The sequence below is a fragment of the Trachemys scripta genome, chromosome 3 (genome assembly GCF_013100865.1).
Source record: "Trachemys scripta elegans isolate TJP31775 chromosome 3, CAS_Tse_1.0, whole genome shotgun sequence".
Lineage (NCBI taxonomy): Eukaryota > Metazoa > Chordata > Testudines > Emydidae > Trachemys > Trachemys scripta.
This window is the reverse complement of record NC_048300.1, coordinates 157,478,648-157,492,714: the sequence shown is the minus strand read 5'-3', so window position 1 is coordinate 157,492,714 and position 14,067 is coordinate 157,478,648. Positions and strand designations below refer to the sequence as shown.

At 42.4% G+C, this 14,067-nt stretch overlaps 1 protein-coding gene across 30 annotated transcripts in view; it reads right to left on the bottom strand.

The window, feature by feature from the left end:
- DST (dystonin) overlaps nt 1-14,067 on the bottom strand; it is a 539,328-nt gene that overhangs the window by 329,587 nt on the left and 195,674 nt on the right. Inside the window, exon 1 of one of the 30 annotated variants that reach the window (XM_034766271.1) lies at nt 6,659-7,594. The exons of the other annotated variants lie outside the window; for them this stretch is intronic. Within the exon in view, the coding sequence (XP_034622162.1) occupies nt 6,659-7,447 (789 nt within the window). The 5' untranslated portion in view covers nt 7,448-7,594. Of the gene's footprint in view, nt 1-6,658; nt 7,595-14,067 lie in introns of those variants that run through there. 30 annotated transcript variants of the gene reach the window in all.

Genomic DNA, 14,067 nt, shown 5'->3' with positions numbered 1-14,067 from the left:
GCTTGTTCCCTCTGAATCTTGAGGAGCACCTTGTGAACAAGAGGGACGGGTGGGAACATGTATAGGAGCGGCCTCCCCATGGGAGGAGGAACACGCCCACGATGGAGCCTGGGCTGTGATTCAGGAAGGAGCAAAACTGCTGACACTTCCTGTGGCGTCGCGTGGCGAACAGGTCTAACTGGGGAAGGCCCCGCTGATGGAAGATTGAGTTCACAATGCCTGGGCGAAGCGACCACTCGTGGCCATGGAATGACCTGATGAGATGGTCCACAAACTCGTTCTGTACTCCAGGGATGTACAATGCTTGCAGGTGTATCAAGTGCTCTATACAAAAGTCCCACAGCATGAGGCTTCCTGATGTGGTTCTCCCCACATGGGTGGCCAGCATGACATCATTGCTGGCTTGCCCCTAGATGGAATAGGCAGCCTGGCTAACACTGGTGCCTCGTCCCTTCTTGGAGAAGGTGGAGCCATCAGGCGAATAAGGTCCTGCGCTGCCTCAAACGTCTCCGGAATGGAGGGAGTTGAATGTCCCAGCCATGATGGTCCGGAGAACAGTAGTGGGACAGACTCGACTGGAGCTCTTGCAGGGCAGGAGTCGACAAGCCCCTTCGAGCTGCCAGGCCCGAAGTAGGCTGGATGGGTTGAGGTTCCTTGCCGCTGTCTCCTTAGGCTAAAAAGGGAAGAGCGCCCTCTCTCCTGCCTCTTTTTCTTCAGGGGCACCAGGGAATACAGATCAGCGCCTACCAAAAGTCTTATGTTCGGTGCCGTGTTGGTGCCGGGAGTCCTTAGTCTCCTTTCTAGGAGCCGACTCGTGCCCCATCGGCGCCGGTGCACGTGCACGGAGGAGGAGGTGGTTGGCACAGGCTCCACCAACCCAGGGTCAGATTGCAGGAAGAGGGCTGCCTGAGTCTCTGCTCGAGATCCTTAAGGGTCCTTGGCTGAAACCCTTTACAAAAAGGGCGGGAGGGATAGCTCAGTGGTTTGAGCATTGGCCTGCTAAACCCAGGTTGTGAATTCAATCTTTGAGGGGGCTACTCAGGGATCTGGGGTAAAATCAGTACTTGGTCCTGCCAGTGAAGGCAGGGGGCTGGACTCACTGACCTTTCAAGGTCCCTTCCAGTTCTAAGAGATAGGATTGCTCCATAAATTTAAATTTAAAAGCAGCACTTGTCCTTTTGTTGACTCTCGCCAAGGCACTTCAAACAAAAAGTGTGCGGGTCACTTTTTGCCATCAACTTTCTGCAGACTCCACATGGTTTCAACCCCGGCGACCGAGGCATGCCCCGGTGGTGGGGGAGAAATGGAGGGGACCCCCACCATGAAAACTTAGCCTACTACTACTATTAACTTACGACAAAAACTACTAACTGTATACAAAATACCACAGGACACTGCTAAAGGTGCTTGCAGAAGCAAGAGTGAGGGAAGTTCCAGCTAGCTGTCACTGGCAATAAGAAGGAACTGAGGGTGGGGGGTCGGCAGGGCCCTATATTGGGTGCCATGAAGATGTGATTCCAGGGGGCTCCCAGGCTGACCCTACGGACACTGCTAGGGGAAAAATCTTCCGGCTGCCACACCTACGGCACGCGCACACCTGATTGGAATTGACATGAACAAGTATTCGAAGCAGAACTCTGCTTTCAACTGTAAATATTGTATGCACACCATGCATTTTTTATATCCCACAAAAGTGCTATTGGTATAAACTATTAGAGGAGAAGTTCTTAACATTTATAGTACCAATCCAATGACACAGCTTTCGACAAACAGGACCGGGAAGCAAATCCTGGTTTAATGCAAGCTTAAATAGATTTTAAAGGCAGCAGCAGGGTTCCTAAGAGGGGGAGATAGAGATAAAGTGCTACGGCTCATGCTATGGACATTCCTGGCCTCCCACTGACAATGGCTTTTTGGGGCACCTAGTGATGCGCTGCCCATACTGCTGCAGCTGATCCTGCCTGTAAGTTCCTCCCTCTGCATTTCACAGTAAAACACAAGCTGTATATAGGTCTAAGGGCCTGGGCTAGCTCTCACTGAAGTCAACTGCAAAACTCCCATTGGCTTCAATGGTTCAACATCAACTCCAAAAGGAGGATTACAGAACACATGGGCCCAAGAGTAGCACTGAAGGACTGGCAATACAATTTCTTTATTCTTTTTATGGAAAATTAAACAAGGAAGATGTGATGAAAATGACTTTAAATGGCCAAGTACACGGATGGTACATGTAATACGGTATCCTTTTGCCGACACGTACAGAGGAAAGTGCGAACCCTGATATAATGTGAAGTGTTTATACCCTGAAACTTAAGGATTGAAGAAGAGGAGACCAAAAAACAAGAGAGAAGACAGATATACAGGGAGATTTTCAAATTCTCCCAGAACCAGAGCATTACTCAGTGCTCAGAGAAGGCAGTGGGTTTTTTTCTGCACAGGTATTTTCAATGTGAGTTAAAGAGCAGACTGGGCATGTGATTCAGAAAGAAAAAATGAACACTTATGTGAATGACGATGACTTGTGCTTAGGCAAACTTGGATATATGCACAGAAATCAAACATGGGTGTGACTTCAAGAGTGACCCCCAAGGTTACCAGCTGGCACTCAGGAATTTCCACAAATGATCTCTGTTGAGCAATGTCAGGTTATTAGTAAGCTGGAGAGCTCATGTCAACAAGTTTAATCAATGAACCCTGCACTCTGTGCTTTACACCTGATTCTGGAGGAAAAATACTGGCACTTTTTCATCACTTAAACTGTAATACTGTAAAAGTACATAACAGGAGTTGGCGTGATAGTGAAAACACTTGAAAGGTATTTTGTTATCTCAGAGCTATTTGCAATGGTGTATGACCTATGCAATAAAAGCATTACTACTATCCCAGAACTATTTGTTCTGTCAGATGCATTGGTTGCTATTGTAAACACTAAATTTTATATAATAGCAACACATATTGTAAATAAAAGTATTACAGGTATATATTACCTCTGTCCTGATATCCTCTCTGTCCTGAAAAATAATAATAATTATTTATTTGTATTGCAAATTAGATCAGGGTCTCATTGTACTAGGCACTGTGCAAACTAGAGCTATGCATATAACCAAATGTTCTGGTTTGGTAGCTGAACTGAAAAACTGAAGAAAAAAATCATTTCAGGTCAACGTGAAATCAGGTGTGGGGGGGAGGGGTTACTTTTTCAGCTACCTGAAAATCTCAAAAAAATTGTTTCCGGTCAAATTAAATTGGCCAAATGAAATGACTTGTTTTGAATTCTAGCTTACTCTATACTAGATGCATACATGTCTATAGTGCCATACAGCTGTACATGACGAAAAAGAACCGAATGAATAAAAAACTATGTGAAGTTTTGGGCCAAGAAGAATTTATCTTTTATGGTGATAAATAAATTCTACAGAGATATCAGCTTGTATACGGTCATGGATCCCATGCTGAATTTTCCAAATGTGAGAAAAAAAAGTTTTGAGGTTTGTTTTTAAAAGTAACTTGGATCTGGTGAGAAATGTCATCATTATACCTGTAAACTTTTTCTACTGTGGCATATTGTTCGGATAGCATGTCACACAATATGAATGTATTATTATTACCTTGTGCTAGATATTTTTTATATCAGATACAGCCCAACATGATATTTGCATACAGATTCATGACTGAAATAAAATTAATCAAAATTATTTATATAACAATACTTCCATAACAAAGTGCTCTATAAATATTAATGTTCCAGTTCAGTAAGTATTATCCCCCATTTTTCAGGTGGTTAAACTGAGGCACAAAGAGGATATGTGACTTGACCAAGTCACCTAGGAAGTCTGTGGCAGAGCTGAAAATGGAACCCAAATCCATCATTCTTAATCTTGTGCTTTAACTACAAGACCGATGTTGTTCCATATAGATATTTCGGAATATGCAGATTAGTGTCCTAGAGGTCAGGATCCAAACTAAAGGTTCTAATCCTGTAGAGGGTAAGATGCTGGATCTCGGCTGCAGCGCAAGGGAGCTTAATATGATCAGATATTGGCTTAAGTCCCTCTGCATCAGAGCAAAGAGCCACATTATCCCGGACACCAGGAATGCGCTTTAACTAGGCCACAACTTTATTAAGTAACACATCTGGGAGCTATCTGGCAATAACTTGTCCAATGCAATTGATCCTTCCTTTATAATCCACACCACCAAGGCTGCCATCAGTCCCCTACACAATTAACCTCATCTCAACACCCTTGCTGAGACTCCTACCCTCCCTTATCTGAGGGTTAATGGGGTAGAGAGGAAGGGCCTGTCTCTTTGCCGTATCAGTTATTACAAGTCCCAACCCCATTCGGACCTCCTTTAGGAAATGCCGTCTCCTAACCCACTTCCAAATCTAGTTAATCACGGACCCGGAAACCCTATCAAATGATTACCTGCACGTGGCAAGTTACAACAAAAATGTATTTTACAACCTTCCAGGTCCTTGGGCTGCTGAGAAGAAGGTGGAACCCCATACTGCCTAGGCCAAACTGGAAGGGAGATAAAATTCCTTCCTTGCCTAACATAATGCTCACAGCAAGGCTCAAAAGACCCAGTACTACTCTAATACCGAGAGGGAAGAGGGGAGTTATTCTCCCAGTGCAGAATGGCCCTCGGGGCTTGGGGAAGGGTTCATAACCCTCCTGTGAAGTGTGCAGATGTCAAAATGTTTTAGTACACCCTTATGTCCCACCAATCAGCCTAGAGTCCCCCTTCTCTACTCCTCAAGACCACAAGGGGGCTGAATGCCCAAAAGGAGGATGGGGTGCTCCTTAAAGGGGCCAAGGGTTTTCTTTCTCCTGCTGGCATAAACAACACACACACACACATTGCAGTCTGTAGCCTGTCATTGAGACTCACTAGATACTATGAAGAATGAGATCAGATGGGAGTTGCACACTAAGATCATAGTATGCAGGTAAAATCTGCTAGAGGTGATAGTATAGGGCTGGTGGATTTGCGCAATGAACAATTCTTGTGTTGCATACTGAAATATATTTAATTTCTGATTCTAATCTGCTTGTCTAATTTCCACTAATAGACTATTTTATATTAACATCTGTGTTAAAGACACCTGTCCCCCTTGTCCAAGTACCTCCTTAGTGATAAGGGGAAATCAGAGGGAAATGGGAGTGGCTTTAGAATGCAAGTTGGAAGAAGGTTGTGCCCCTGTCTGGACCTGCTTTCAGGTAAAAGCCAGGTGTGGTTACAAATTGTTTTGCAATACAGTCCCCCCAGACATCTGAACATAAACAATCTTCTTCACCAACCCATCTGCTCTGTTGAGATCATATATTAGGCCTGCTCTGCACACAGATTTTGTACTAGTATAAAACTACATAGGTGAGTAGTGTGATTTTTTACCAAAATAACTATAGGGGCACAACCCCTAGTGTTGATGCATTTATACCTATGTAACAATGCTCTATACTAATACAGTTTCTTCCCCATCCATACAGGAGTAAGTTATACACCATAAGTAAACTTATACCAATATAACTGAGATCACACCAGGGAGCTTTTACCACATTAACTATAACAGTATAGTTAAAGCAGTACATCTTGATGTGTTGACAAAGCCTGAATCCCATATCGTTGCTAAATAGATAATAGCATTTTGTTAAAATCTTGAGTAATGTAGTGGCACTCTTTACAAAGGTAAGTTACACAAACTATAGGCTCATATTTAGTTCTTTGTGGAAAGAGATCCAAGGATATTCCTGTTTTCCCCATTCACTGACAGCCCCCCCCCCCACACACACACACCTTCAAAGTCCCTGTTCACTCCCTCTCACAAATGGGAATCAGACTCATTCTGCAGTCCATGAACACTTCCAGTTATATCAGCTAGACAAACCCCTCAAACCTTCAGCAGCAATGAGCTAACTGTGACCCTGCACTCAGATCCTTGACTGCCAACTGGCCCATACCAGTACGTTTCAACTTGTTGAATAAGGGTGGGGCAGAAGGTCACGTGGTTCAAGCACAGAGACCAGAAATCTAGAGCCCTAAATTCTAAATTCAGCTTTGCCTCAGATTCCTTTTGACTAAGTCTATACCTCAGTTTCCCCATTTGTAAAATGAGTATAATAATATTTTCTTATCTCCGAGGGGTATTGTAAAGTTTATTTCGTGTTTGTAAAGAATCTTGAGAATCTCAGATTAAAGTGCAATGTTAATACAATCTGCACTCACCTTTTCTATTTAACACAATATATAAGAGGCTTTCAATAGACAGTAAATGAAATCAATTATAAATTCTCCATTCCATCTGCTACAATCCTTGATGTAACACATAAGCATACTGCTTCCCAAGAACTGAAAAGAAAATTTACTATGGATATTAAAAGCTACTTCATTCCTCTCTCAAAAATCAAAATTGGGAAACATCTGAAATTAGGCTACAGACAGAAAACTAGTACAAAACTAGAATAATATTATTTAAGTGAATGGATAAAAGATCAAGTAGTGTGTACTGTACTATGATTGTATGCAGGGTGACAGTGTGTAATAACAGGGCTACATAGAGAGGACAGGAAGATTTCTTAGCAACTAAATAAAGACATTGTTGAAGTATTTTCTACTGAACTAACTTTTTAATGTTCTAATGCTAGAAGGTATTTACCTTGCTCCTGTCTGGTGGAATGCTATAAAATGCCACTTCCTTTAGCATTTGAGGAAAGCCAGCATCAGAAGAATGAGATCTTTTTTGTTCAAATTGTGAATCAATGTTGGTTTCAGATAGAAACTGGTGCAACTTTTCAAAGTTTTTCCTTTCAGGGACATCTCCATTAACTCTGAAAGAAACGTCATTTAACCCAATTTCTTCACACTGTTTACTGTGGTTAACAGAGTTCAAGCTAGCTGCTTTTGCAAAATGAAAATCACCAACTTTCTTCTGGAATATTAGTTCGCTTGTGTTGTCATCATGCAAATATTTCCTCTTTTGTGCACAGCCTTTTTGTAAACTCCTCTTGTCTTGTTCATTTAACCATGTGTCTGTTTCATCAGACTTTCTGAATCTCTGGTTTTCAACAGAAGAACTGTCCCCATTGAAAGAATCACTCCTTGCTTCACTCAGCAAAGCTTTTTCTTTAACAAGATCAATTGAAACGTCTGTACTCACAGGCAGAACATTACTGTCCACTGGCATCCTCCGTGTAAAGGAATCGCCCAGTGCCATCCCCCAGGAAAGAATCTCTGTGTCTTTTGAAATCCGTGTTTCATTCTGGATTTTTTCTTCATTGTTTTTAATCTGTTCTGACTCTATTCTCTCCTCAGTTGATTTCTTTCTCGTTTTCCTTCTGAAATATTTTCTTCCAGGGGAATGTTTAGCAGGACTCAAGGGAGCTTTGGCAGGATCTAAAGATTGTTCTTCCTTTTCAGCCCTTACACATCCACAGACATTCCCCATTTGGCTCACAGTAAATTATAGCCACACACTCATTTATTTCAGTATATTTACATACACTTAAATCCTTCTCAGGAAATCAGGAACTCCAGTTTGCATCCTAATTTCTTCCAGACTTCACTTCCATCCTCCTCAGTAAGTAGCCATTTTGCTTATGAGAAATGCACACGCAATAAATGTCATGGCATTTTGCCCAGGCAGGCCCTGTGTCTGATTAGACACTGTGGCTTATTTCTGGACACCAATCCTCTTAAACAAACATCATTGCCTCAGCATTAAACTCCAATGCTGATGGCCTTCCACAGAGATGACATAGCACTTATGGGCAATGGAAAAGTCTCATCTACATTTTAACTTCCTGTTTCATTTGGTAAATTCAAATAAGATAAACTTGAAAAATGCGCAGCAACCTTTGAAACTATTAGCCAGAACTGCAAATCCAAAACAAACAGCAAAGCAAATACCAGGAGGGATTTAATTAGCAAACTGTATTGCAAACTTAGAACCTTGAATATACTTCTACCTCTTACTCAATGGTACATGTAGTAAGATTAATGAACAGAGGGTGCATTGTGGTGCAGATTTTTATTTGTGGGGCTTTTTTCAAGCAGTTGGTAGGAAATTATCATTGACAGTTCAGATATAAATAGTCCTAAATTTCATTATTGAAATGATGATTGGAAAGTTGATTGGAAAGTTCTTTTATTGGGTGCAATATTTAAGCAAGGTACTGAAGTTCTCACACAAATAGTTTTAACTTTTATTACAACATGTCATACAGTTTGCTCAGGTCAGCCACATTATGCACAAGGTATTGGACTTTAGCAGAGGCTTTAAAATAGCAGATAGCTAAACGAGAAACGAAAGTTGAAAGAGTCAATCTGCCTAGAAAAATATCAGTTAAATTGTTGCAAAACAGAGGTTAACTTGAGCAAAATATAATCTTATAATCTCCTTTGGGTTTTCAGTTGAAAAAAAAAATATTTTCTCTTCCCCTCCCCCAACTCTGTGAGTGTATAGCTGTGAGAATAGAAATGTAAAGTATTATAATGGAAACAGGTTTAAGACTTGTCAAGTTCTTATGTTGTGAGAACATCTCTGTTTTCAGGGCTTGGACCAGTGACCCTGTCAATGTTTACAAAAACAGGTTTCTGTCTGGATGCCTACAAACTCTGAATACCAGTTAAGTCACTGAAACTGAATGCATATGCAACTCTCAAGAAGTACTCCCGCTACCAGGACCACGTAAGCCCACCCAGTCAGCTTCCCATACCCCTAGCAAGTGTCCTTTACTGTGCATGCTTTCCTGACTCTACACTAAAACCTCCTCTATGCTGCTTCCATCTCTCCTACTGCTATCTCATTGTTCCACTGTGAAAATCAGGTCTCCCACACTGTATGACGCTGTAATAAAAGTTAAAACTATTTGTGTGAGAACTTCAGTACCTTGCTTAAATATATCACGCAATAAAAGAACTTTCCAATCAACTTTCAGAATAACATCCTAAAATGGAAACGTATCAACGGGCTAAACTGTGTTTGCTTCTTATACTGAGACAAAGGTGCATAAAAACACTTAAAAAACAATGTTATCAGTTTCAGTTGAGTGACTACTTTTACTTCAACAGGAATTGCATTGCTAAAACCCAAGAAATGTTTCAAAATGTATCCCTAATAACCACAGTTGCCAACTTTCACGCCGTAAATGAACACCCCAACTTTCACAATAAGCCAAAAATCAAGCTAAAAACAAAGGCCAAAACAACCCAATCCCAAACAAAACAAGGCGAAAACAAAGGCTGAAACAACCCAATCCCTAAGGACTCCAACACTCTATGTGACTAGGTCCCCCCGGCATGCAGTCTGGAACTGTGGTGGGCATGCTGTGCACCCCTGAGTCCCTCCCCTGTTGCCCCTGCTTGCCCCTTCCTTGACCTTGCTTGCTGGGAGCTGATCAAAAAAAAGAAGCAACAAGCTACAAGCCAAAAACTAGCCAACAAGCAACTCGCAAGCCAATTAAGCCAAAAACAGCCACATTTCTGCATTTTTTTGCGGGTTTGGCATGTCTGCTAATAAGCCTAAGCACTTTACATTATTTTATATTTTACTGAAGACAGCCTATGAAATATTAAAAAGATGCTACTAATTTTCAAAGAATTACACAAGGATATAGTAGCTGCCCCACTCCTGACAAATCTTAACAAGCAGTGCCTGGATTAAAAACTGAAAGCAATGCTTAGAAAATTTACCCCCTAACCATGGTGGAATAGAATGTTGTCATGGGATAATGCTTACCAGCTGCTAGGTAAGAGGACATTTATCAAAAATAAATGTACATGCAGTGCCAAGACATTTCTTTTCAAAGTGGGAGATATTTATACTGTGACAACATCCTATTCCATTGACTTTATTTGTATTAGCATTGGTATTATACATCAAATGTCTGGGGGGAATTAGTCTGGTGTATATGAATGCAGCCATTCGTATGGTTCCTGTTCACATGGACAGTTGCTCCACTTACTGGTATTAAAAACTGTATTCTAATTAGCTTACAAAATAGACATAGAGCCTAATTCTGCATCCCCTCTTCAACAGCCAGGGCTGGCTCCAGGCACCAGCCGACCAAGCACGTGCTTGGGACGGCACCTTGGGGCAGGGCGGCGCTCGATTTTTTTATCTATTTATTTATTTATTATGGATTCGGCGGCGCGGCGCTTGGAGGGGGCGCGGGGGCTTCGGGCAGCGTGGTGCTTGGAGGCAGGGCGGGGGCTTCGGGCGGCGCGGTGGTCGGAGGGGGGGCAGGGCTTCGGGCGGTGCTCGGGGGGGGGGGGCGTCGGGGGGCGCGGGGGGGGGGGGGGGGGAATGGCGGGGTGGCGCTCTTCTTTTTTGCCTGGGGCAGCAAAAATGTTAGAGCCAGCCCTGTCAACAGCACTACCATGAGGGGAGTTTGCACAACTGTGAAATGAAATTCAATTTTTTTTTAAATAAAAGTATTGTCCTTGTAAAAAGGATTCTATACTTATATGAATAAACTGCTGTATCACTGCTCACAAATGTAGCCCTCCATCTTTGCCTTTCTCAGGAAAGAAGATTCAAGATTCAGCAATGTGATTGGCTGGCATATATTTCATTTAGCTCAATTAGAAATAAAACCTGGTTCATCCACCGATACGTAATCGGTTCTAATGTAAAACGGTATGACTCCAAACAGAACAGCAACACCATCTTGGGACAGAGTGCTGGAAGCTAGCAGGTAAGCCAGCACTCTGGCGACTTAGGAACCAATCATCTTCCCTGAAGAAGGCTGACAGGGGATGTGCAAGCTAACTGGCTGATCAGGCTGGGAGGCTGGATGAGTCAATTAATCCAGCAGCTGAGGGGTATAAGGAGTCCTACTCCTGGAGGAATTCTGCACCACTACTAATGCAGGATTTTGCAGAAATTAATGGTTTTTGAGCATAATTTCCTTTCCCCCCCACCTCACAGAAATGAGCTGCAGTGCTGCTGGCCACCACTAGCGGCCAGTGGACCCAGCAGAGCCTAGCTTGCACACAGAAGACACTGCTGGGGGAAAGGAGAGGGAGCTAGAGGGTTCCTGGCAGCTGCAGTGCCCAGCACGCCCTGAGGGAAGGAGATGGCGCACAGGAAACTCCATGCAAACCTGGGACCAAGCATCAGGCTGTTTCTCCCTCTGGATCCCTGGGCTCTAGGGTGTTGGGGGTACAGGTATCTGGGCAAGGGGGGGCCCCGCAGATGGGCTCGGGGGGAGAGGGTGTGGGTATCTCTACCCCTAGGGGAATTTTTGTGTGTCTGTATTGTTATAGACATACTTGCTGACAGATATTTTGAAATAAATTACCAAAATAATTGAAAATGGCGTGATTATGTAGTGTTATTTTGACAAATAAAAACTGCAGAATTTTAAAATATTGTATATTATGTATTTTTAAAAATCTGTTGAATAAGCACTGTGATGCCTTCTTCTTATAAACTGAAAGCCTTCTCCTGCATTGCTTGGGCACCCAAAATGCCAGTCAGCTTCAATTGGCATTTTTGATGTCTAGAGAATGTAGAATCAGATCTATGTTGAGATGGTAGGACAATGGGGGGAAAAAAGTACATAATGGCTTTTGCTGGCATCACAAGCCCTCCTCCCACCCCTCCACCCGGTGGGCATACTGGTCAAGTCTTCCAAAAGTGATCAGTGATTTTGTGTGACTCAGTTTTTAGGCATCCAATTTAATTTTCATCTAAATTTCAGAAGGTGGGTATTCAGCATTTTCTGAAAATCGGACCCCTTTAAAGTGGAAATCCAAAAATTAAGGCAGCCACAATCAATGGTCTCTTTTGAAAATGAGAGCCCACCACCATTGTGGTTTTTTGTTTTTGTTTTAATTATAAAAATGGGCCTTATTCTGTTTATACTCTGCCCTATTCAGGGGGAGTCCCTTTGACCTCAAGAATTAATAACTGGCCCTATATGGCACGCACATTTCCTAATAGCAGGCTATGCTCTTGTACTCCCTAAGAAAAGATCAAGGTTTGGGGCGGGGAGGGGAAAATATGGACAACTGGCTAAGAAATTCAGTGTTTCTGACTACAGTCAAGTGTTGCTGAATATTCAGGGTACATAGTGGTTTAATGTGGCTGCTTTGCTCATTAATGTACTAATTATGTATAACAGTCTACTGTTCTCTAATTTTAATGACAATAGCTGTGTTGCAAAGACAACTGAAGTGATTATTATTAATACTTGCTGAATGTATTAAAGTATCTTCCTAGAGATAGACAAGAAACCTGTGTGTTTAACACTCATTTTATAATGAGCTAACAATGCTTGCTAGCTATTTTTGAATGTGAGACAAGGCCATCACCTCTCCATTTACAATACTTTCTATTATTCTTTGTTCTACATAAACTAAAAAGGAGTAACAGTAAGAGCACTCTCTTACATAGGTTTTCTGTTCTCATAAAAACAGTGAAACAGTCAAGGTCAAAGAGAATTTACAACCGGCCATTACCAGTAATAAGAACTTTTACAACTATGCACTCATGCCATCCTGTCTTAACACACGACTAATGAAAGTGTAAGAGAGAAAATGACAAAGACTGAAACAACAGAAAACAAGGTTAACTAATGATTGCTTGCTGAGACTTGTGTCATTGAAGTTAACAGAGAGCGTACAGTTAAACTGGAGATTCAGAAATGGGAAACTGAGGTTTCCCTCTAAACCAGACAGCTAAGACTTAGAAATATGAGTATCCTAAAGCATGACAGGAAGCTACCACTGAACTCCAAGTGAAAACCTGGGGTTTTAAACCTGGACACTGATGACGCCAGTCACAAGACCTAGACAGAAGCCAACCTGGACCATGATGACAAGCTGACCACACCTGAAGTGAAGCTGAACACCATCACCAAGCATGAAGACCCAGATACCCAACTGGCCACCTGTGGCCGTATGTTAGATAAAAACAAAGCAAAGGGCCAAATTCAAACCCACTGGAGTTAAGGATGAATTTCCCCAAAGAGTATTAAAGAGAGACTACAGACAGAGTTTATCTGAAACACAAGCACACATCAACAGGTGAAAACTATACCTAGATGACAAAAGGATTAGATAAAATCTTTAAACTATTAACATTGAACTTGACTATAACTTGATTTGTGTCTGTGAACAAGGCTTGTGTGCAAACAAGAGGTTAAGATTAAGACATCAAACGGCCATGGAAGGTTATTGCTTAACTCATGGCATTCATCTGTTTACTGGTATATAAACATAGCCGCCTTTTACTATAATCAAGAATATCCTTATGTGATTGCTTAACTTGTATTCTTTTATTGACTTTGAATTGCTGTGCTACTGCTTATGGTCAGGAGCGGTGCCAGGATTTTTGATGCCCTAGGTGGCAGCGCTCCTGCTCTGAGCATTCGGTGGCGGGGGTCCTTCCGCTCCGCGTCTTCGGGGCACTTCGGCGGCAGGTCCCGGAGCGAGTGAAGGACCCGCCGCCGAATTTCTGCCAAAGACCCAGAGCGGAAGGACCCCCCGCCACTGAATTTCCGCCGAGGGTGACAAAATTCCACCCCCCAAATCCTGCCGCTCTAGGCGACCGCCTAGGGTCGCCTAGTGGAAGCGCCGGCCCTGCTTATGGTGACATCACCAGCAGAAAGCCATGTGGGTCATTAGTTTGCAGCACTGTGTTCACCCAGTTTTTATACACAGAGTTAAGAGTGTTGATTTATTCTTTATAATTCCTTGCCATATAGTTAGCAGGAATAAAGCAGATTCAGGCTGCCCTCTAAACTGATTCCAGAGTCTACCGTCTTTAAATAACATGAGCAAAACTGGGTTTTAATGAGTTAAGATAGACTTTTAAATTGTTTCTTTATGGTCTCTTTTTGCCTCTATAGCACAGCAGATGAAGTGGAGAATCAGCACCACTGGGTCTTGCCGCAGTTAACTAAAAGTGTTGGTCCTCAGTACAACAGCAACTTTCTTATCAGAAACCAGCCACGAGAGCTACATTGAGTAGCACAGCAGAAAGCAGACCACATATAGGACTCTACACAAAGAGCTAAACTTATGCCAAATACAACCTGAAACTTAAAATTGCTTATCTGA